Source organism: Grampus griseus (genome assembly GCF_964374135.1).
Source record: "Grampus griseus genome assembly, chromosome: 1".
In the NCBI taxonomy this organism is placed as follows: Eukaryota; Metazoa; Chordata; class Mammalia; order Artiodactyla; family Delphinidae; genus Grampus; species Grampus griseus.
Window position 1 is genome coordinate 31,603,698 of NC_139017.1, and position 25,314 is coordinate 31,629,011.

At 40.6% G+C, this 25,314-nt stretch overlaps 1 protein-coding gene and 1 long non-coding RNA gene across 3 annotated transcripts in view; one reads left to right on the forward strand and one right to left on the reverse strand.

Annotated features, from left to right (window-relative positions):
- The window catches only part of LOC309838555, a 43,481-nt gene extending 42,709 nt beyond the window's left edge, over nucleotides 1–772 (reverse strand). The window contains exon 1 of the long non-coding RNA XR_014298361.1: nucleotides 403–772. This is a non-coding gene — a long non-coding RNA (uncharacterized lncRNA). The remainder of the gene's footprint in view (nucleotides 1–402) is intronic.
- A 201-nt stretch (nucleotides 773–973) lies between these two features.
- Nucleotides 974–25,314, forward strand: part of SOAT1 (sterol O-acyltransferase 1) — a 57,451-nt gene continuing 33,110 nt past the window's right edge. The window contains exons 1-2 of one of the 2 annotated variants that reach the window (XM_082675623.1): nucleotides 974–1,089; nucleotides 13,257–13,385. In XM_082675623.1, the coding sequence (XP_082531749.1) occupies nucleotides 13,265–13,385 (121 nt within the window). In that variant the 5' untranslated portion in view covers nucleotides 974–1,089; nucleotides 13,257–13,264. Of the gene's footprint in view, nucleotides 1,090–12,821; nucleotides 12,910–13,256; nucleotides 13,386–25,314 lie in introns of those variants that run through there. The other variant, XM_082675624.1, reaches the window with a different exon arrangement.

Below are 25,314 nucleotides of genomic sequence, written 5' to 3' on the forward strand. Positions count from 1 at the left end.
AATGCTGGGTGCTCTGGGCGGCCAGGGGAACTTATATAAATCTCTTTGTTAAAAGGTCCACCGAGAATAGTCAGTTTAGGTAACCTTGATCCATTTGCTCAGGGCAGCCTGACCGGGTCATGGGTGGCCATCTCAACCTGATAGTGTAGGGTTGGATTGACTAGACAGGCTAGGTTAGCTCGTACTGGTTTGCAGGCTGAGAGTGTGGCCCTTCAGTCCCTGTTGCCCACATCATTCCCTTTTCACCTACCTTTACTTACGTATTGGCCTTCATAAAATCTAAGCGATCTAAACAGATACAATCTAATTGTATCTAATGTCCTAATCTCTCTGCATCATTATTTTCTCTTTAATTGTGAAGTCCCCTTTTAAATTACTTCATTGCCCCGGTATTTCACTTACCTTACTGTCTCTTTATCTAGTTCGCTGAAGGACACAGTTGAGAACAATTTTCGAAGCATTAAAGCATCCCATGACAAACGCTTCTGGCTAGCGCTTCTAGTTGTCCTAGGGGGTCAGTTCAAACTGCAATATTCCACAGTTCTATAGGCGGATTCTGCGAGTCTCTGGAAGAGGCACTAGACTCGTCAGTTCCGCGCTACCATGCAGGGCTCCTTTTCGGACAGGCAGCAAGTTGCCTCGGTCCCATTTCTGCAGAACATTGAATCGCTGGGGTAGAAATGGAAAGCAAGCTACTGTGGCGGGAATCAAGGTCTACTCGCGCAAAGCTTCCCGCTTAGTGGGCCAAGGCCAGCGTGGGTCTCTAGCCCTGGGAACCCCGCGCACTCGGGGAGGGGCGGGGCGGCCGTGGGCGGTGGGCGGAGCCTGACGGCGGGCAGGAGCACCAATGAAAGCCTCAGCCGGCGCTGGCCGTGCGCATGACGCTGCGTAGCGGGCTGCGAGGCTGGGGGCGGAGGGGCTGGGGAGTTGGGCGCGTTATATTCGTTTGCTGTTGGGCTGGTGGCGTTGGCGGCCTGGGGCAGCCGGGAAGCGAGCGGCTAGGAGCCGACCTTCTTGCCAGCCGCGCTGTGACGGCTTCTCGGTTTTGCCTTCCTTGCTGAGGTCCCCGCTGCCAGGCTCCGGCCCCAGGTAATGCCCATGCTCCCCAGTCCCCTCCTCACTTCCTGCCAGGGTCCACCTGCCTCTGCCGGAGAAGAAGGGGAGAGAAGTGGCGGCTGCAACTCTGGCCCGGGGGCCTGGCCTTGTCCTGGGCTGAGGGGAGGGGGAGGCTCCGCGAGTCCTGGGCAGTTTGGGGGATGGGGCGGGCGGGAAAGTTACCTTCGGGCGCCGGTATGGCTGGCAGCCTTTTAAACCTTGGAGGTTTGTTTGGTGTCCCCCCAAATCCTGTGACATCTCTCAAGCCAGTAGTAAAGAAAGTTATGAATTAGAATACATTTTATTCCTTAAAAAGCGAAACCAAAAACGCACTCAAAGTGTCAGCTTCTGACTGATTTTAGGGGAAAAAAGTGTGAAGGGATAGGTGGTACTTCAAGACATCGAAATCTGGATACCAAAACCTTTAATCAACTCATTTTATTTTGAAGTATTAGGATGTGATTAAGTTTCTGTCATTCTTAAATGTTAATAGCCATGCAGTTTAAATGATATGTATGTTTAGAAGTTATTTGTAAGCGAGAAACACCTATAAGCTCTCAGGTGGGTGCTGTTTAAACTAATTTTTTTCCAGAGTCCCTTGAATTCGAGTCGAATTCAACTCGAAGCATTCTTCTTTTTTTCCCCTTGCTTTAAGTTGGGCGGTATTGGTGTTAGGGAAGTTGTGTGTTGTTTAGGCATAAGGATGGATTTTGGAAGGAGCTCTGATGCATTCAAGACTATTCCTTTAAAAATGCACGTGTCTCATTGCATCATGTGCTGCTAACTCTCAAGATTTCACATTCTTAGGATAAAGATCAAAACACTGCTGCCACTCTTATCTCCAGTTCAGTTTGAGCTATCTGGGCTCCAGCCACACCGGTTTTATTTTTGTTCTTCTAAGAAAGCCTCTTTCTCTTTACTATCTCCTGGTCTTTAGGGGTTTCCTTCACCTCTAATGGGCTCATTTCCTCTAATATCAGCCCTAATATCACTTTTTCAGGAAATCCATCCTGTGGGGGGTTAAACCCTCCTAGCGCTCTATTTTTCTTAGCTGCAGTTAATCATCAATTGTAATGAGCTGCGTTAGTTACTTAGATGCTTTGTTTCTTCTACTAGCATGTAAATTTCATGAAGGCTGGGCTAGTCCATCTTATTTAGGTCTTAGTTCGCAGTCTGGCCCAGCACCTGGCGCAATGAGAATGAATGAGTTGGAGGACAGAGGAGGGAACTTCTTTTTTTTTTTTTAATGATTGCTTTTATTTATTTTATTTTTGGCTGCATTGGCTCTTCGTTGCTGTGCGTGGGCTTTCCCTAGTTGCGTCGAGCGGGGGCTACTCTTCGTTGCGGTGCGCGGGCTTCTCATTGCGGTGGCTTCTCGTTGCGGAGCATGGGGTTTACGCACGCGAGCTTCAGTAGTTGTGGCACGCAGGCTCAGTAGTTGTGGCGCACGGGCTTAGTTGCTCCTCGGCATGTGGGATCTTCCCGAACCAGGGATCGAACCTGTGTCTCCTGCATTGGCAGGCGGATTCTTAACCACTGCACCACCAGGGAAGTCTCAAGGAGGGAACTTTTGAATGAAAAATATTAACTAGAGATTACCTGTTTCCTTTGGGAAGGAAAAGGAAAAAGTTTTTAACAAAGGCCAGTTAACAAAATTTATTTATGGAATTTACCACATAGGATAAATGATTATAGTGACCATACAGGTGTAAATGAGAATTTGTGTTCTTTAGTTTTGCTAATTGATAAGCCAGTTCTTTGATATGTAAATATAGGGTTGTACTAGGGCAAACCTTTATTTGGAAAGAAGAAAGGGACCCTTTCTTCTTTTGAATTTGAATTGTATCTGTTTTGAATTCTTTTGTTTTGAATTGTATCTGTAAAGTGTTTCTCTTTACCCCTACTGAACCTGGGAGTGATGTAACAAAGTCGTCACCTAGAGTAGGTGTTCCTGTTCAATGTTTCTTTTTTTTTTAATAGATTTAAATGTGCTTTTGAAAGCTTTATTAATAAGGAACACTGCAGGCAGGCTGAAGTGAACACTTCTTTCCAACGTGATTCATTTTAGTGGTTCAATCCAATTCTTTTTGTTTCGCTTTCTTAAGGCAAGTTAGATACTACCACACTGAACATTCCAAAACCAGTGAACTGGTTGGATTCTTAAGAAATAATTGTTCAGTGTGTTGTATTTTTAAAATAGCTAGTCAACTTTATGCCACTTTGGGTGTAAATGTTTCTGCTGCCACTTACTGTCATGTGACTGAGTTTAGTAGTGTTTCCGAATCTTTTGCACCTTTTTAAATGGAAATTTTAAGTGAGGTATGTGATGCACTGACCCTGGCACCCAGCACTTTAAATGTTACTGACATGATAAACATGAGTGCCTATTTCCTTTATTGCTGCACCTCTTGTGAGACTAGTCTTATGATCATGATTTTCACTTCCTCAACTCATTTTGCAACCCAATTCAATATGTTTCTTTCTCTCTCTTCCTGAAACTTCCTTCTTCCTGAAACTAATTATGCATGTAAATTGTAGCTACTAATGTCCCCAGATTGTGAAATATTCAGTGCCCCATGCTCTTTTTTTTTTTCTTCCTGTATTTTTTTGGTCCTACCTGAATTTTCCATGGTATTGACCGTAGGTTACCTCTTGTATCTTCTAACTTGATTTGGAACATTGCTTGCTCCTGGTTCTCCTCTAATCTTTCCTAGGCCTTGTTTTTTTTTTTTTTTTCAGTTCTTTAATTGCCTTGTAATATTGGAAAATGTTAACCACTTCTAAAATGAGATAATAGTGGGAATTCCCTGGCGGTTCAGTGGTTAGGACTCTTTCACTGCTGTGGCCTGGGTTCAATCCCTGGTCAGGGATCCCTCAAGCCATGTGGCGTGGCCAAAAGAAAAAAGGGTTAATAGTATCTGCCACATAGATTGTTGTGAGGATTAAATGAGCCAAAGTAAGTACTAGGCAAACGTTAGCTTTGTTATTTCCTAAGTAATCTCTTTTCTTGACTTATGGCCTCTCCCTGAGACTTCCTTCCTGTGCTTGGCCTTAGCTGCTGCCTATACACCAATGAATCCCACATCTCTCTCTTTAGTCCAGATTTGTATATTCATTTGACTGTTGGCGATAATCACTTGGCTGACTCACCGGTATATCATATTGAACTTATCTACTCATTTCTCTTCTCCTGTAGTTACTTAGCTTAATGGCACACCCGTAGGCTTAGTTAGGAAACTCACTTGGGATCTGTATTTCCAACTGCCTTCTGGATGTAGGCACCTGGATATCTCATAGATGCCTCAGCTTAATGTTTGTAAATTTATCCGATCTCTCTTACCTCTTCTTCATGAAATCATTTGTCCATTTAAGAAATACATGTCATTTGAGCGTTACTTTAGGCCCTTATCAATTGCGAGAGCTCATTGTTCTCCCTGTTATCCAGGAGGGCAAAATTTCCCCCTTTACCCCTCTTGAGTTCTCTTTTTTCCCTCCCAGTATTTGCTTTTTTATTCTGATAAAATATACATATCATAAAATTAACCTTTTTAAAAACAATTTTATTTTATACTGGAGTATAGTTGATTTAACCCCTCTTGAATTCTTGACAGGAGGTAGATTAACAGGAGAAAAAAGAATCTTTGATTCGTGTGCATGGAGGTCTCATAGAAACAAGACCTAAGAAGTGGCCAAAGTAGGCAGCTTTTATATGTTTTAGACCAACAATAAATTAGAGAGGAATTGACAGGACAAAGAAGCTTAGGTTTGGGTGCTTAATTAGTAAGGAACTTAAGCAAAGTTTGGGCTTGGTTAGTAAATTAGCAAAGAAGTGGCAGGTGTTTCCTTATACAGGTCTCTGGGCCCTGAACTCCCCATCTCTGGTGATAAGGGTGTCTTTCTACCTTCCATTACAGGAAGGGCACCTTTTATGTGGGAGATTTATTTCCTGTTTTCAGGGAGACAGAGAGGAGGGTCACAGTCTCCCCCTTGCAACCGCTGTTTTCTTCAAAATAGTCAGTATGCCACTGAGGCATATTTTGGGGCAGCCCGCCCTGGGCCCCATCACTGCCAATAGCACATCCCCACATTGCTGCCTGAGTTCTTACTAAAAGGCAAATATCAAGTCAGACAGATATAAGTCATCCTCTGTTTAAAAGCCTCTATCAGCTCCTTGTTTTGTGTGTTAAGTTCCAAACTCCTTAGAATTGCCCCTAAGGACCCTTGACCTTTTGTCCTTGCCCTTCCATTTACCCTGTGCTCCAGCCTTTCCCTTCTCTTCCTTTAAGATTTAACCTAGATTTTACCTACTTCTCGAAACCTTTCCTAATTGCCCCTGAGCTCTATTGGGCATCAGGCCTGTATTCCCTTCATGTACATACATCTAAATTACTGTTCTGTAATACTCCTATAATTATGTTTTTAATATCTTTCTCTTAGTAGTTTTTTATTCCTTGAGGGCTCAGACTGTTTAATCATCTTTGTATCCCAGGGCCTGGCATGTAGTAGATGTCAATGAAATGTTTGAAATAATGGATCTGTCACCAAGGTCTGTACATGTTCATGTTTTCAGAGTGCTCTTCATCTGGTTCTGTTTTGATGCCTGGCAAACCTCTATGTCTTCTTTGAACTCTGGCTCTAATGTCACCTCCATGAGGACTTATGCAACTTCTCTAAGTGGTTGGTTGTGCCTTCTCTTGACACCGTGTGTGCGTAAGTGTGTGAGAACAGTTAATGGGGTAGACCTCTGTATTTACATCTAACATCATTGTAGAAAGAGGTGCTTAAAATACATGGATTTTCAGATAATTGACACGTACCTTTTACGTGTCAAAACTTAAAAAAATTGTTTTTCAAGGCAAATTAAAATTTTTGTCCTTGCCTTCTATGTTTAAAGTACCATAGCGTTTTACAAGATGTGCCAGGGTCATTAAAGCATGAACTTCAGGGGAGTTCCATGGTAGTCTAGTGGTTAGGATTCCAGGCTTTCACTGCTTGGCCCAGGTTCAATCCCTGGTAGGGGAACTAAGATCCTGCAAGCCGCGTGGCACGGCCCAAAAAACCAAAAACCGAAAAACAAAAAAAACAGCATGAATTCAGCAGGTCTGCTTTTTTTTTTTTTTCTTTTTGGCTGCGTTGGGTCTTAGTTGCAGCACGGGGGCTCTTTCATTGCCGTGCTCGGGCTTATCTCTAGTTGTGGCCCACGGGCTCCAGAGCGCATGGGCTCTCTAGTTGTGGAGGCGTGGGTTTAGTTGCCGTGCAGCATGTGGGATCTTAGTTCCCCAAGCATGGATCGAACCCATGTCCCCTGCATTGGGGGGCAGATTCTTAACCACTGGACCACCAAGGAAGTCCCTGCAGGTCTGCTTTGATACAATAATGTGTTGGGGGACTCATAAGAAACATAAGCCCTTTAACCCTATGTGAAAAGACCTATGGTTGCTTTCTCTTTTTTAAAGTTGATTCCTACTTTCAAAGTTTTCTTTCTTACGGTTGTCTATAATTATGCTTCTGGTTGTCACTACTTTTTTCTGTGTGAATTGGGGACAGGATTACCTACCTCACAGGGTTATTGTTAAGTTTAAAGGAGGTAATGTATACAAAGATCTTATCAGAAATTGTAGCCAGTGGTAAGTACACATTAAAAGGAACTTACCAGCAATTCTAATAATGTTCTAATTATTTGAATTGTTTCAGGAGAAAAATCTCTCAAGTTTGAGAGATTTTCCAGGGAAGTAAAAGTCATGGCATTTGTTAGCAAACTGTTTTTCAAAGTCTGTTAGACAGCCTGGGTTTATAATTGGGTCCAGAATGGCAGATGCTGATGAAAAGTCTTAAGCTCTAGAACGGATCATTTCTATGTACATCCATACAACTTAAACCCCAAACTGGGGTCTATGTTTATCTTTTAGTGTTAACAGGTAAAGTTAGAAATGAACATGAGTTCCAACTCTCATACTATCCTCTTGATGATTGTTGCATGAACATGTAAAGGGAAGTTGTTTTATTTCCTTACCGTGTATGAAAATGCTTGATAACTATTCATTCATTCATGTATTAAGTACAGACTGTTCCAGGCAAAGTTCTAGATAGTTGGATAAAATGGTGAACAAGTCAAAATTCTGCTTTTCATGGGGATTAGTCTTGTGGGGTAGACAATTAAAACTATAATGTATTGGGAAATAAGTGCACTGAAGAAAAATAAAGCAGGGTAAGGGATAAGACTAACAGGGTGTGAGAGTGTTTATTTTAGTTGGGGTAGATAGGGGAGTCCCTGGGGAGGGGACATTTGAGAACTTGAATGAAGTGAGGGGGAAATCCTTGAGGGAGAGTGTCTGGGGGAGATAATCCAGATAGAGGAAATAGCGGACACCTTTAAGTGGGAGTGAACTTGGCTTCACCAAGAAACAGCAGAAGGCCAAAGTAATGAGAATGAGCAATGAGAATTGTAGTCGGAAGTGGAGGGTCGGGAGGTGAATGGCAGATCATGGAGGAGTTACTAGACAATGGTGAGGGCTTGGAACAGAATTCAGTGCCTGAAGGATTTTGAGCCAGGGGAATGACCTGCTCAGATTTACCTTTTAAAAGGGTACTCTGGGGCTGCCCTGGCGGCGCAGTGGTTGAGGACGCCTGCCGATGCAGGGGACACAGGTTCGTGCCCCGGTCCGGGAAGATCCCACATGCCGCGGAGGGGCTGGGCCCGTGAGCCATGGCCGCTGAGCCTGCGCGTCCGGAGCCTGTGCTCCGCAACGGGAGAGACCACAACAGTGAGAGGCCTGCGTACCGCAAAAAAAAAAAAAAGGGTACTCTGGGCCCTGTGTGACCAGAAGGGAGAAGATGAGGAGAGACCAGTTAGGCTACTACAGTGAGAGGTGGCGGTGGCTTAGACTGTGGTGAACGTGATGGATGTGGTGAAAAGTTTAGAATGTGATATATATTTTGAAGACAGAGTAAAATGGACTTGCTGTTGGATTGATTAAGGGAAAGTAAAGAATCAAGGATAACTTTGGGTTTTTTGTTTTTAATCTGGGCAAAGACTGACTGCTAGTTCCATTAACGGAATTAGGAAAGACAGAAGAATGGAATTGGATGGAACATCAGTAGTTCAGTTTTGGTCATGTTAAAGTTTGAGATGCCTGTAAGACATTTGCCTACATAAAGGTGTCCGGTGGGCCTTTGGATAGGAGTCTGGAGCTCAGGGAGGTCTGGACCTGCTGAGGAAAGGAGGGTATCACAGTAAGTGAACTGGTGGTGATAAGAGCGTTAGACGCTAGAAATGAAAATTATGGACATGGTGCAGTTGTTGGTAACAGTAAGTTCTAGGGGAAGCTGTGACTGGGACATAAGAACAGCTTTTTGGAGAAAGGAAGAAGTCAAGGAGCTTGGAGGCCAGGAGCTTGGATCTAGTACATAAATGTTGAAGTGAAAGAAGTGTGGAAGAATTGGTGGAAGGGAGAAAGGGGGAGTGAGTGAGGTGTTCACATCCTCAGTAAAGGAGGGGAGTGATCAGGAAGACAGAACATACAACAAAGAGAAGTATCAGGTGTAATAATCTGGCTGAGGTATTTAAGGAAGGGAACGAGGAACGGCGACCTGGAAGTAAGAGGAAACGAGGAGGATAACTTCCCCTCCTGTGTTAATAGGAGGGCAAGAAAAAACTATGGTACACCTCACATATAAGGGCAGTGATCCATGTCAGCACCTAGAAACCACTTAGAATTAATTTCAGTTTGAATTTTTGACTTTGCAACAGCTAAAATAGTCTGGCTAGCTAGTGTCTATATTGGTAAGGGGGTGGATTCACAGTCCTGAATGAGTGGTCAGAACGTTCAGCTCTCCTTCATCTCACCTGGATGATTGCAGGAGTCTGCTAGGAGGATGATTGCCAGGGTGTTCCTTTTTTACTCTCTTGCCCTCCTTGTGGTCTGCTCTCCACACAGAGGCCAAAGTGATCCATTTGTGTAGAGAAGGAACAGTTGAACTGAGCATTACTGTAATTTCCCTCCATTTTCTGCCACAACAGCCATGTACTGTTACTGACATGCATGGCAGGAGGAGCTCAATTCAGACATCATCTCATAATCTTATGATTTACATGATATGAGGATTTGGTTAAAATTGAGGTGAGGCGTAAGTAATAGTTATCCTTCCTACATCTGTATGTGTGACAATAACAAAATTTGTTAATGCTTTCTTGGAAGCCACGTGGTGCTTGAGCTGCATTTGAGAAAGTGTATAATTATGGAACTTTATTTACCCTCATCTAGCACATATTAAGAGCAAACACAAGTAGAATTTGAGGGATGATATGACTGTGTCATTTAGCGTACAGGGCATAGATATGTAGGGATCAGATTCACTTAATTTTTTAAGCTAGGTTGTTAATAGAATATTGGCACTCTAGTGTGTATTATCTGTGTGTGTGTGTGTGTGTGTGTGTGTGTGTGCAGTAGTATTTTAAACTTTCTAGATGAAGAAACAGATTGAGAGGTTGGAGGATTTACCTGAGGATGCAATATGATGGAGCAGAGATGTTAACTTACCTCTTGGTGTTGTGATACCAAATCTTGTGCTTTCCCCACTGTGTTATGGTTCTCTCTTCCTGCTAACGGAGGAAATTGAGGCCAAATACCATAGACTATGACATAAAGCTTTTTATGAAGAGTTAGTGTTTTCTTCTTTGGCTCACTTCTAAGACGTCGATGGATCTATGGCAGTGTAATTGTGCAAACTCAGTACCTGTGCCTTAGCTTTTTTTTTTTTTTTTTGAGGTACGCGGGCCTCTCACTGTTGTGGCCTCTCCCGTTGCGGAGCACAGGCTCCGGACACGCAGGCTCAGCGGCCATGGCTCACGGGCCCAGCGGCTCCACGGCATGTGGGATCTTCCCGGACCAGGGCATGAACCCATGTCCCCTGCATTGGCAGGCGGACTGTCAACCACTGCGCCACCAGGGAAGCCCTTTTTTCGCCTTCTGATCAGCAAGAGAGAACTGATTTCTCACTGAGTTGATACAGTCTCAGCCAAAAGCAAAGTAACATTATTTTAGTTAGCCTGTATTGCTTGCTTTATGTGATAAATGTATAATTGTTTATTTCAGTTACTGAAATATTCAAAGTAGGTTTTGCATACCCTTAGTCTAGGGGGCCCCCGCACCCCCAATTAAGAACGATTGTTGTAGGTCTTATTGTTGAGTAGAAGGTATAAAGCTGTTAACAGTGAAGATGATGCTCATTGGCATTCTGCCAGCATACATTTTCCTCTGAGTTTAGAGAACTTATTACTCAGAATAATTGGTTGTGGTATTAACTGGTACATCACTTTCTGTACTAATATATACCTATCATATTCCAGATACGCCCCACTAGATTTTGGGAATTCAAAGAGAAGATACCATTTAGTCCCTGTCTTTAAGAAGCTTATGCTGAGTGTAAGAGGCAGATAGTATTGCTCATTGAGTATCTTAGTGTGACAGGATGTACTGGGTGCAGTTGGACCACAGAGGACGGTGAGGTGAGAGATGGTGGTCAAAGAAACCTTAGCAGATGAGGTGAGTCAAGGCCATCTGGTGATTACAGTGTAGGCTGTGGAATCCAGTAGTTCTGGTTTTGAATCCCTGTTCTGCAGTTGGAGAATTATATGATTTGGAGCAAATTAAATCACCTCCCTAACCTATATTTTTCTCACTTGTAAAATGAGCTAATGCCTACCTCTGAAATTGTAAAGGTTGAATAAGAAAATTTAAAGGATTTAGCAGCACAGTGCCTGGTAGGGACAAAACAGCTGCTCATTAAGTCAGAACTGTTGTTACTGCTGCTGCTGGGACTGTTACTTTGAATGGTGAGTAAGATTAGCTAGAAAGGGCAGAGGAGAAACAGCTTTCTAGAGACAGGAAAGAGTGTATGGGAAGACATGGTGACCAAAGACAATATTGGGGGAATAAAGTAGTAGTACCTACTTTAAAGATTATGTAGAGATTAAAATAATCATACACGTAAAGCACCTAAGCACTCAGAAGTAGAGTCCCTATTTTTAATTCCACACTATTAACTCCTGTATAACTCCTTTTTGAAACATCTTTGCTCTTTTTGCATCTTTTATTTTTCTGTTTTTGTCCCTGATGTCTACTTCTTGTTGTCTTACTTGAGGGCATCCCTCAGAGTTTAGTTGTCAGTTCTCACTTCTCTAATCTTTTCTGTTGGAGAATTAGATGTTCTTCTGGCTTCCTCTGTCACTGTTACACAAATGATTTTAAAATTTACCAGTTGCCCTGACCTCTTTCCTAGGTTCCTCTTTTTAACTGGATCTTATTGGTCTCCTAAAATTTCTACTTGATATATTCATTTACTATTCCATAATTCTGTTTCATTTGATTTCGGAAAAAAATAGAAGGAAACTGATCTAGATTTGTCAGATTTTTACTTTGCCAAGCAGTGATATTTAAGAAAACAATCAAGCTCACCGTGTACTCCATTGCATACAGAAGAGAACATTTAAACATAACCATTTAAAAAGACCATAATCTTAGAATTTTAAAAGTAATGTAGTGAGTACTTCATTATGTTTTGCTTTCAGACTGCTGAAAACTTCTACATAGTAAAACACTGCTTTGGGGTAAACCTTGTACTGTCCCGATATTGATCTGCCTAAAATTTGATTTTGATCATATTTTTCAGGGCTTTAAAATGTCTCACTACTGCCTAACTGAAAAAAAGTCCTAATTTTTAGGCCTTTACAGTTTGACCCCAGTTCTTTTTTTCAAGTCTTTTTCCCTCACCACTTTTCTGTTACCAACTTAAAAAAAAAAAAAAATCCAAATAGTGGATGGTGTTTGTAGTTTGGATCTGACCCAGGTTCAAATCTGACCCTGCCATTAGCTTTGTGGACTTGGGCAAGTTACTGTAATGAGAAGAAGCAAACAGTCCTTGGTGTCCTGGAGCTGCCCTGGTGCAATCAGCTAGGCCGTGGTGTTGCTGTGACCTAGCCTGGAACTTGAGAGCTAGGCCTTCTGGGTGTCCTGTTGAACACAAACGGTTTCACTGAACATCAGCATCACACAAAGCCATTCTTTGAATATGCTGGGTCAAGACAAGCAGAAGACCATGTTATAATCATGTCTTAACACAGGTAAAGACATGCATGTAGCCCAAGTCACAAAATATCCAACATTCCCCTCTCCAGGCTACTGGGAATGATTGTTGATTCTTTACCAATTACAGCTTTAGCCTCCCTCTGGTCTGCCTCCCTACAGAGATTTGTTGGTATACCCAATCATCACATTGTCCTCGCTTTCGGCCAGCACTCAAGCCAGAGTGAACCCCCGCTTCTTTGGGCTCTCCCCCAAAATCACGTAGTCAAATCCAAATCCTAAATAAGTCCTTTCTAATATTCTCTTACCAAGATGCCCCACAGTTTCCCATGATGCGCTTGTTCAAACTCAGCTTGTTCAGCCATTGGTATGCTCCTGGTGTGTGGGTGGAAGGCATTGGCAGTAACTACCTGGAACCTTATTTTTCCTCATATAGGAACCAGGAGTAATAACAAGTTTTCTGCAGAGTTTTGAAGATTAGAGGAGAAAACTTAAAGCACCTAGCAGAGTCCTGGTAGTTAGTAATTACTCGACGAAAGCTTGTTTCTTGTCCTCTAGTGAAGTAGTCTGATCAGTCATGGTCCCCTGAACAGGGCTTACAAGGACCTTGTTTTCATCCTTTCTCACCCGTGAAGTGCTCCATTCTCGTCCTTCAAGACTCAGGTCACATACCCTCTGTTCTGTGAAACCTTTGCACCTCTTAATGATCTCTTCTGTCTCTGCACTTCAGGTATGTATTGTTTTTACCATTGACTTGACTACTGATTGTGCTCTACCTTGTGGCATCTTTGTACTTAACTTTTATTTAATTCTTAATTTTTCATGTACTTACGCCTTGTTTGTTCAACTAAATTTTCTTTAAGAATGGGGGCTGTGTTTTGAAACCAGCCAATTACTTTATAAAGACCAATTTCTTCGTATTTGTTATAGTATCTGGTACTCGGAAAATGCTTAAATGTGATTAAAGTAAAACAGAAGGAAGAGACTATATCATTTGTTGCCTCCCCTAAAAATATGGTGATATTGTGAAATTTGCCTAAGCCGGATACTTAAAGCTTTTTATATCTTCTTTCCTAGACAGCACGATGTTGGGCGAAGAGAAGATGTCTGTAAGAAAACGGCCGTCGAAGTCCAGTAAACATGCTGAGGAAAAGGAAGAAGGCCAGAGAGACTGTACAGAGGAGTGCCAAGAGACACCTAGTAACGGTGAGGCTTTTCTGTTTCTGAGGTGAATTAATGAAATAGGCAACAAATTCAGTGTTCTAGAGCAAGGATTGCCATCTCTTTAGCTCTCTTATAAATGGATATGCTGGTAGGCACTGTAAAGTGCAGGGGAGAAAAATAAACTGATTAAAAGAATAGAAAGGAACACATTGGTTTAGTTGCCAGTCACAGCTGCTTTAGATACTGCTGGTGACACTGGTGTGTAAATTGCTGCACCTCTCATAGAGGTGAGCTTTATTGATGTAAGTGGAGTTTGCAATGTATGCTTTAATTTAGTTTTATATATCTGGTAACGAAGAAACTAGAAAGTAAGCCCTTTTAAATTAACTCATTGAACATTTTTGGGGTATCTACTATGTTTTCGACATCATTCATTCATTTATTCATTCCTTCAACTACCTAACCTGTCAATAATTATTGGTGTCCTGCTAGGTGTTGGGGCTACAGCAGTGATTGATACAGATGTGTTTGCCTTCATGGAGCTCCAAGTTAAGTGAATGAGAACCCCTCTCCTGCCGTTAGCATAATTAGATTATTATAAATAAGTGCTACTAATTACTCTTTTAATAGGTGTAATGAGCTTAATGAGAGTCATTAGCAGGGTACCTAACTTAGTTCAATACTAGGTTATAAATCTTGGGGGAGTTTTGTTAGTCCTCATGTCCAAGTTTGCTTAACATGAATACAAAGAAGACTGACACAGTACTTGTTAAGGTCAAGGTTTGTGCTTAAGATTGATAGACCTGTAAACACAACTTCAACTGATGTTATCTATTGAATCAGGCTATTTATTTTTGCGGTGACATTTGTATAGGTTTGATTTCAATGAGGATTTGAAATTTGAGGCTTGTTTGGTTAACAAATAGGTGTGGAACTTTCTGAGACAGGTTGTCTTTGGCATCCTGAGACTTCTTTCATAAAGAAGAGCTTTTGCTTTTCCTACTTAAATTTAATTGTAAATTAAATACAGCAGCTGGATCCAGGAATATAAATGTTGCTGCTTAAGTTTGCATAATGTAGTTTATTGATTGTTGGACTCTTAATTAGCTATTTATGAAATATTTATATTGTCATATGGACTAGTTTCGGTGTGATATAAAATGTGAAATTTGTGCAAAAGGGTACGCCAACATTGGGTAGAAACTTTCCCCTTCCTTGATTTAGGGACTGGGTGCTAATTCACATTGTCTTTTTATTGAAACTTTCTGTTACCAGTATGATTTTCTCACTATGTCCCATTTTTTAAAGAAAAGCTTTTAGACTATTCTAATTTCCACATGTTTTCAGTACTCCTTATAGCCTCAGTTCATTAAGTTTTAATCATTCCAGGTTTTAATGCAGATAATAAAAATTGAATTGTTTAGCCTAAAACAAGAAGTCTGACCTCCTCCTTGGTTTAATGTAACTAATGCTGATCTGAAAATTGCATGTGTTTCTCCACTTACTTTAACATTGGTTCACTTTGGGGGAGTGAGCAGATGGGTAAAATGTGACCTTTGAGTAGTGAGGGCTTAAAGGACACCACGCCATGCCAGTCATCGTGGCCTACCAGCCAGGCCCAGGGGCATCTGCACCTCTTGGGGGCCTGTTAGAAACGGCCCACCTGACACTTAATTGAATAAAAATTTCATTTTAATAAGTTCTTGGGGGATTCATATGCAGGTTAAAGTTTGAGACACAGCTCTTAGAGTGACAGTTCTCATTTGGGATGTGTTTTAGTCAGAGTTCTCCAGAGAAGCAGAACCAATAGGATATATATATAGATATATAAAAAGATTTATTATGAAGGGTTGGCTCAGATGGAGGCCGAGAAGTCCCACAGTTTTACTGTTTCTCTGCTGGAGGCCCACGTACTTCTGAGTACCTTGGCTTTCAGCTCTTGGCTACTGTGAATACTGCTGCTGCTATGAACACAGGTATTCAAATATCTCTTCAAGACTCTGCTTTCCATTCTTCTGGATCTATACGCAGAAGTAGGATTGCTGGATTCTGTGGTAGTTCTATTTTTAATTTTTTGAGGAACTGACATAATGTTTTTCATTGCGGCTGCACCATTTTACAGTTTCACCACTGGCACACAAGGGTTCCAATTTAACCACATCCTCACCAGTGCTTGTTATTTTCTGTTTTTGTTGTTGGTGGTTGGTTTGTCTTTTTAATAGTAGCCATCCTAATGGGTGTAGGGTGATACCTCACTGTGGTTTTGATTTGCGTTTCCCTAATGATTAGTGGTGTTGAGCACTTTTTCACATACCTGTTGGCCATTTGTGTATCTTCCTTGGAGAAATATCTATTCATATCCTTTGGCCATTTTGTTTTGTTGGGTTATATGCTTTTTTGTTGTTGAGTTGCAGGAGTTTTATAATATTATAATATTCTGAATATTAACCCTTCATCAGATATGATTTGCAGATATTTTCTGCCGTTCCATAGGTTGTTTTTTCACTTTGTTGACTGTGTTCTTTGCACAGAAGTTTTTAAGTTTGATATGATTCCATTTGTCTATTTTTGTGTTTATTGCCTGTGCTTCTGGTATCATATCCAGGAATCTTTGCTAAGCCCAGTGTCATGAAGGTTTTGTCCTATGTTTTCTTCTAGTTTTAGAGTTTTGGGTCTTACATTTAGGTCAATAATCCATTTCGAGTTATTTTTTATATTGTATAAGTTAAGGGTTCAACTTCTTTCTTGGGCATGTGGATATCCACATCAGTTTCGGGAGTATTGCCATATGTGGTAGGCTGGAAAATGCCCCCTCTCCCAAAAGGTCCTAAAACCTGGAACCTGTGAATGCTGCTTTATATGGCAGGAAAAGGGGGCAGAGGGGTCTTTGATATAATTAAGTTGGGAATCTTGAGATTATCTGGAATAGCCACCTGGGCCCTGAATGCAGTCCTGTATATTATAAGTGGGAGGCAGAGGGAGATTTGATGACACACAGAGGAGAAGGTGATTTGAAGATGGAGCAGAGAGAGATTTGTAGATGCTGGCTTTGAAGATTGGAGTGCAATGGCCAAAAGCCAAGGAATGCTGCTAGCTACCACAAGCTGCAGAGCCAGGACTGGATTCTAGAGCCTCCAAAGGGAGTGGGGCCCTGCCGTGACACCTTGATTTCAGCTTGGCCTCCAGAACTGAGAGAGAATTTCTGTTGTTTTAATCCACCAAGTTCGTGGTAATTTGTTACAGCAGGTGCAAGAAACTAATACACTATCTTAACAATATTAAGTCTTTCAACCCATGAACATGGGGTGTCTTTCTATTTACAGACATACCTCGGAGATATTGTGGGTTCAGTTCGAGACCACCGCAATAAAATGAGTATCACGATAAAGTGAGTCCACATGAATTTTTTGGTCTCCCAGTACATATAAAAATTATGTTTATGCTACTACTGTAAACAAGTGTGCATTATGTCTAAAAAAAGACAGTGTACATACCTTAATTAAAAAATACGTTATTGTTAAAAGAGTGCTGACCATCATCTGAGTCTTCCTCAAGTTGTAATCTTTTTGCAGTAGTAACATCAGAGATCACTGATCACAGATCACCATAACAAATATATTAATGAAAAGTTTGAAATACTGTGAGAATTACCAAAACATGACAGAGACATGAGGTGAGCAGATGCTGTTTGAAAAATGGTGTCGATAGCCTTGCTCAGTGCACGGTTGCTACAAACCTTCAATTTGTAAAAACAAAGACCAAAAAATCCTGCAATATCTTCAAAGTGCAATAAAACGAGGTATGCCTGTATTTAGGTCTCTGATTTCTTTCAACAATGTTTTATAGTTTTAAGTTGATAAGTTTTACACTTTTTTGTTAAATTTATTTCTAAATATTTTGTTCCTTTTGCTGCTGTCGTAAGTGGAATTTTCTTAATTTCATTTTCCAATCATTTGTTACTAATGTGTAGAAATGTAGCTGGTTTTTGTATATTGATATTGTATCCTGCAACGTTGCTGAGCTCATTTATTAGCTCTAAGAGTTTTTTGTGTGTGTGTTTTGTAGTATTTTCTATATACAAAATCATGCCATCTGCACATAAGAATTCGTTTTATTTCTTCATTTTCAATCAACATGCCTTTTATTTCATTGTCTTGCCTCAATGCCCTTGCTAGAATTTCCAGTAAAATGTTGAACAGAATTGGCAAGAGTGGACATTAGGCATTCTTGTGTTGTTTCTGATCTTAGGGAGAAAATTTTCAGTTTTTCTGTTAATTATGTTAGCTGTGGATTTTTGTAGGTGCCCTTTATCAGGTTGGGGACATTCTCTACCTTTCTCTTAATTTACAGGTAATGCCTATTCTTGACTACCATTTTTTTTGCTGCATTGTTCATTTGATAGCTAATTAATGAGTAAATATGATAATGACCGCTAACGGTTTATCATGTGCCAGGCACTGTTTTAAGTGTTTAACAAATATTAACTTGGTTAATATACTTCTAATTCTATTCAATTTCAGTGTTCTTTGAGATATGTACATAAGTATTTGAACAGAGAGAACAACCTGCCTTTTGTAAAGATTGAGAGTCCCTTGGCAAAAATATATGAAAAAAAGTTAATATCATTGTTATTCTGTAATTTAGCCCCTTCATCCAATTTATGCATCTAATCATAAAACTGGCCAGTCCACATAGAGCTTTGATCAACTGAGTAGGTTGAGAACACATTTTTTTTCCCCTTAGAATAAAAGCAAAACATATTTGTTTTAGAAAGTGCAGATAAGCAAACATTCAAGTGTTTATGATTTTTCCTTGGCTACATTCCAAGAAATTGTTTTTAGGTCATAAGATTTATTGGGTGGGTATTGCCAAATTGCCCTATGGAAATATTGCACTCCCAGTAGCCATATGAGAGTGCCTGTTTCTTCAACCTTCTTCAGTCATGGATGATGTGACCTTTTGAATAAACTCTATGGCATTTTGAGAGATGACAGATTCCACTTTGCTTGAAAAAGGTTTTGTACAATGAGACATAGTTAAAAGCAGCAGTAAAGTTATTGAATATTAATTAGTACCTTTTGTACTTTTTAAGGTCAAAAGAATGAGTTTGGATATCTTGGTTCATTTTAGGAAGATTAGTTAAAAGAAATGGGAGTTACTAGCTGATAATTTGATAACTTAAAAATTTTTTTTTAATTAATTTTATTTTATTTATTTTATTTTTGGCTGTGTTGGGTCCTTGTTGCTGCACGCAGGCTTTCTCTAGTTGTGGCGAGCGGGAGCTACTCTTCCTTGCAGTGCACATGCTTCTCATTGCAGTGGCTTCTCTTGTTGCGGTGCATGGGATCTAGGTGCGTGGGCTTCAGTAGTTGTGGCTCGTGAGCTTGAGTAGTTGTGGCACATGGGCTCTAGAGCTCAGGCTCAGTAGTTGTGGCGCACGGGCTTAGTTGCTCTGCGGCATGTGAGATCTTCCTGGACCAGGGATCGAACCCATGTCGCCTGCATTGGCAGGTGGATTCTTAACCACTGCGCCACCAGGGAAGCCCTGGGTTTTTTAAGATTCAAATATTTGATCCATCTGAAATTTATTTTGAATAATAAGTGAGCTAGGGATCTAATTTGACAGGTTTTCAAAATGGCCAGCCAGTTGTTTCAACATTATCTATTAAATCTCATTTTCTGTATGATATTTATATACTGACCCTCATTTCTAGTTCAGGTTCCTTTCTCTGTAGCAGTGTAGACATATGATTAGTAGACAATTTTGAAAGGTTTTTGAGGTCGATGGAGCAATAGAGGATTTAGATGTATTATACCTTTTTAAAAAAAATTTATTTTTGACGGTGTCAGGTCTTCGTTGCTGTGCACGGGCTTCCTCTAGTTGCGGCGAGCGGGGGCTACTCCTTGTTGCTGTGCACAGGCTTCACATTGCAGTGGCTTCTCTTGTTGCGGAGCATGAGCTCTAGGCGCGCGGGCTTCAGTAGTTGTGGCGCATGGGCTTAGTTGCTCAGTGACACATGGGATCTTCCTGGACCAGGGATCGAACCTGTGTCCCCTGCGTTGGCAGGCGGATTCTTTTTTTTTTTTTTTTTGCGGTACACGGGCCTCTCTCTGTTGCGGCCTCTCCCGTTGCGGAGCACAGGCTCCGGACGCGCAGGCTCAGCGGCCATGGCTCACGGGCCCAGCGGCTCCGCGGCATGTGGGATCTTCCCAGACCGGGGCACGAACCCATGTCCCCTGCATCGGCAGGCAGACTCTCAACCACTGCACCACCAGGGAAGCCCGGCAGGCGGATTCTTAACCACTGCACCCCTAGGGAAGTCCCCATAGATGGATTATACTTTTTTTTTTTTTGTATCTCCCCTTTTGCTTCTAAGATTGATAAATGATTGGTTCTTTAAAGGACTACTCCTAAACCCAACCATCCTTAGACATAAAGATGGCTTTCACATGACTCTTTTAGATTACTTATATCTCTATGGAGAGCAAGGTGAAGCTGGGGTGAAGATCTTCTAAGGCATGGTCAATGAGAGTTTTTTAGAAAATTATCAGGATTTTAAAATGAGTTTGAACTTCTCTAGGCAGTAAAAACCTGCTAGTCAGTGCCTACACATTAGCTAATTCTGTACTTACCACAAGGAGACAAAGAAAATGCTAGTTAAAAGAAGTGAAACTAAAAGAAATGGAACCTGAAAAATGGTGATTCATCACTGCCTAGTAGGCCTTAGTCATCGTTAGGAATTTAGTCACTATAAGTAGGCCTTGATTTTTAAAATTTAATAAATTAATTAATTTTTAAATCTTTTATTGAAGTACAGTTGATTTACAATGTTGTGTTTCTGGTGTACAGCAAAGTGGTTCAGTTATATATATGTATATTCTTTTTCATATTCTTTTCTATTATGATTTATTACAGGATATTGAATATAGTTCCCTTTGGTATACAGTAGGACCTTGTTTATCTTTTTTTTTTTTTTCTTATTTTTAAAAAATTGTTGGCTGCACTGCACAGCTTGCAGAATCATAGTTCCCCAACCACTGATCAAACCTGGGCCTACACCAGTGAAAGCCCCGAGTCCTAACCACTGGACCTCCAGGGAATTCCCTATCTATTTTATATATAATTGTTTGTATCTGCTAATCCCAAACTCCTGATTTATCCCTCCCTAACCCCCTTTTCCCTTTGGTAACCAGAAGTTTGTTCTCTATGTCTGTGAGTCTGTTTCTGTTTTGTAAATAAGTTCATTTGTATCACATTTTAGATTCTACATATAAGCGATATATGATATCATCCCACACAGCTTGCGGGATCTCAGTTCCCTCACCAGGGATTGAACTGGGGGCCTGTCATTGAAAGCCTGGAATCCTAACCACTAGGCCACCAAGGGAACTCCTTGCAGCAAGTTTAATGAGGATGAGAATTTAGAAATTTGGAGGCCATAGTGACTCCAGAAAAGGAAGAGTTGCAGAAACATGTTGGGGATGAATTGCTAGTGAGACAGTGAAGATAGGAAGTACAAACCACTTTTCCAGGACATTTTATATTAAAAGGAAAAGACAGCATGAGTTGGGTCTTGAAAGATAAGAGGTTCATTGGAAAGGGCTGTTGTTTGTTTCCAAAGGACATTGTTTCCAAAATTTCAGTTATTTATAATTTTGCCATTATCTTTGTACCATATTTATTATTATGTAATTTAAAGAAAATTTCACTAAAAAGAAGAATCTTCATCCTAAGCAGTAAATTCTATGAAGTGATAGTTTGTTTCAGTTACATATTTGTTTCCAAAACGTTAAGTAAATATGTAATACTTCACAGATAAATTTTGAGTACCACTTATGACATCAATATCATAATTTCAGAAAAATTTTAAAGACTACTTTGGTGCTGAATGTAATGTGGACAAAATAAATGGCTCAGTGTGTTGAATGATTTGAACAGTTTCTCAAAGGATCAAGGCAATATAGTTTAAAGGGGTAGTCTTGAAAAAGAGATGGGCTACCCTTTCCTCTGACAAAGGAACAGTGGAGAAGAGGATTAAAGATAGTGAAAATTAAGATAGAAGACATTTCAGGAGTTGGTCCCCAAAATGATCAACTGAAGTTTGCTTTGTAAGGCTGGGACTTGAAGGTGGAAAATGTTTGGAACTACGCTTGGGAGGAATATTATAGAAATTCATCAAGAGGCAGAGACAAAGATTTCATTTTTATTGCAGGCCTGGTTAACACTAGACAGCAACAGTTTATAGTGGGCCCATTTTCTGTATTATATTTCTGCAGTGCATGGCAGTTTGAAATCAGAGAAAGCAGATAGCAGGCAATATCTGGGATTGGGTTGTGGCTAGGTGGGTCCAAGAAATTAGTGGCGTTGATGAGGGAAGGATAGAAATAATGACAGAGGGTTAGTGACTGTAGGCTGGGTAAGAAAACTGGGAAAGCAAAAGAATAATTTCCATCAGAAGGAACCCCGTTTCCCTGTGCCTCTCTTTAGAGCAATGAAATCTTTCCTAGAAATTGCCCAACAGACTTCTCATGTCTCACTGGCCAGAACTAGATTACAAGTTATGCTGTCTTCCTTTTACCTCTTTACTCTTTTCTACCCTACTTAGAGTCCAGAGCATCAGCCTCCCCGGGCACAATCAAATGGCTTCCATGCCCTCTGGTTTCTGGTAGGGTTCGGTCATGGTTGGGGTGGGTGGCATTGATAGGAGGTCCAAGGGCAGAGAGTAAGGTGTGTGTTTATAACATAGGTTCCCTCTGTGCTGAGTAACCATCTCTTCTATCTAATAGTTCTCTCCAGGGAGTTCTCTTTGGGTTTCCTAAACCATTTCCCTCCTTTGCCCTTTCAGGATAGTAACAGCTTTCCTGTTGCTTGTTACTAGCCCTAGAATGCTACACCATCCTTTGTTGCTTTTCTTAAATTTGCCCACACATTTATACAATAGTTCCTTTACACTCTTCTCAGTTAAACCTGAGTGGGCCATATCTGACTGGTGCTCGTGCCCATTCTTAAATCAGTCTCTGGCAAGGGGAATGAAACACATGCCCTTGTGGTGGAAGCAACCAGCATTGTTCACCACAGTCAGGTGAGATTATAAAAAATAACTGTGCATACCTGTCAGTTTTGTCAGCCAGACTCACGGTAAATTCAGCCATCTAGAACAGGAGTTGTCATACACAGCCACTTTCATTCATTTATGGCTGTATAGTGCTTTTGGACCATATGGCCCCCAAAGCCTGAAATACTTACTCTCTGGCCCATTACAGAAAAAAATTGCTGACCCCTGATTTAGAACTACACTGTTCAGTCTGGTCCGGTTGAGCACTTGAACTGTGACTAGTCTGAATTGAGATAACACCAAAGTTGTAAAATACATACCACATTTCAAAGACTCACTTTGCACCTGTTTTTAGTTTTTCATGTGGTTCCCAGGAAATTTTAAATTACATAATGTGGTTCACATTATGTTTCTGTTGGGCAGCACTGATCTAGAAAGTAACTGGTAACCTAGAAGGTAAGGAGTTAAAAGCTGCCCTTAGGCAAAAGCCTATATTAAGTACAGTATTGTAAAGCAAAGAGAGCTTGGCACTTAGAGGCATTTGACTCAGGGTCAAGTCCCAGAAAACCCAAGTCCTTACAAGTCTTCATGCTGTTTCCATTGCCTGAAATAATCTTTCTAATACCTTGTGCACTGTGATTTTTCTTTATCAGTTGAGTCAGCTCAAATATTGACTTGCTCTGCAAAAGCTCTCTCCACCCTGATGATCCCACAGCCCTTCTGTGTATTGTAATTATCTATGTTTGCATACTTCTATTGCGATCCTAAAGGAGGGGTTTGGAATACATGCCTAGTACCCCGTATGTATTGGGTTCTCAGAGGGTTTTTATTTAGTGAGTGAGTATATAATTGAATGAATAAGTGCGTTACTAATTTAATAAGCTTGGTTATTTATCTTTTCCTTCTGGGTAACATTGGCAGTAAATTTGGCATAGTAGCTAAGTATAGGATTGTTACAGGAATCAGATTTGGTGAAGAGCCGTGAAGAAGCAACCCTAGTAGAAAGGCACAACTTTCTGGAGCTGTTTAGTGTGGGCTCCGTTGCTCTCATTTCAGTCCTACTAAAGGTGTCACTAGAATAGCACAGTGCAATAAATGATCTTTTATTCGACATAAAGATTATGTACAGTCTCTCTTTTTTTTTTTAAGGTGGTAAAGCATGTAATAGTTTTAGGAAGGTCTTTGTCAAAACTGGTTCAAATTAGATTTTTGATACTTCAAGGAGTAAATTTTTAAATACTCAATTCAATGTTGTAGACTTTACAAGGGTGAGGTAGTGTTCATGAAGATAAATGTCGCAAGCCTGACTTCTTAGAGATAAGAGGGTTAGGAAAAAACAAAATCTACAGGAGCTTTCTTTAAGGATTTATCTTTGGGTCTACTAATAGGTATTATCAGTTAATGATCAGTTATCAGTTAGTGATATTAATAGATCTAGGCAGGTATTTCAGAAATTGCATGACCCTCAGGCCTGGCTTATCCCTATTTCATGGTCAATGTTTTAGAAATTTAGAAACCTTGAGTTGACTTATGTGGTTGGGTGTCTGTACATAGTTCTTTATTTTTTAATTTTAATTTTATATATTTTAAACATTTATTTATTTATGGCTGTGTTGGGTCTTTGTTGCTGTGTGCGGGCTTTCTCTAGTTGCGGCCAGTGGGGGCTACTCTTCGTTGCGGTGCACGGGCTTCTCATTGCAGTGGCTTCTCTTGTTGTGGAGCATGGGCTCTAGGTGCACGGGCTTCAGTATTTGTGGCACGTGGGCTCAGTAGTTGTGGCGCAGGGGCTTAGTTGCTCTGCGGCTTGTGGGATCTTCCCAGACCAGGGATAGAACCCACGTCCCCTGCATTGGCAGGTGGATTCTTAACCATTGTGCCACCAGGGAAGTCCCTGTATATAGTTCTTTAAATCACTGGATGTTAGCTTTTAGAGTATTATTCTTTTGATTTTTACGACATTTAAGTTTGGGTGAGTAGCAAGAAAGTAATTTTGAATATTGTGTGAGGTTAGTTTTAAGGTGAAAGAAAATGAATTGAATTGGATTTTTAATATATTTTTCTTTGACTTTATATAACTTTACTGTCACTTGGAGCGGGGCCTTTAGAGATTCTAGTCTAAGTGAGAAAAAACTCTTTCCCTGCTTTCCAGACCCTGACTCCCCAAAGCCAGTTTGAATGGTGGTTAGGTTATTTATGGATAGACAGATTACTTTTGGGAATGATGCACAGGTAGTGAGAATTAATCTTTGGCGTCTTCTTCCCCATCCCCCTATGGTAATTAGTTGAAGGAAAGAAGTTTCTGTATTCATTTATTTATGAAGTAAATAACTTATTTATGAATCCATGGTCTGATCATAGATGGTAGAGAACTAAATAAAAGTATTTTTACAGTTGATGGAAAAATCAAATGGATATTTGTTTTACCTTCATATTTCTTACCTAATAAGTTACCAATTTGGGAATATTTTCAAAATTTATCCTCTCCTGTCCATTCTCAGCGCTATTGTTTTGGCTTATGGCGACATCATTTCTTGTCAGGATTTATTGCATTTCTCTTATGTGGTCCTTTCTTCCTCTCCTGCCAGAGAGTGGGGTTTTCCAATATCAGATCAGTTACTATTCTGTTTAAAATTCTTAGTTTCCTCAAAGCCCTTGTTGTGATACGCACAGGCTCTCTGCGATATGACCTCTAGCCTCCTTCCCAGTCATAAACTTCACTATTATCAACAGTTGAAGATATTATTTCACTGTTTGCCGGCTTCTGTTGTTGGTGTTGATGAGTCAGACACTCAGCATAATGGCAATTCTCTTGAAGGTGATATTTTCTTCCTGGGTGCTTTTAAGAGTCCTTTTGTGTTTTGTTTTTAAATAAACCTCTGTGTTACACAGTTTCACTATGATGATTCTTTACCCTG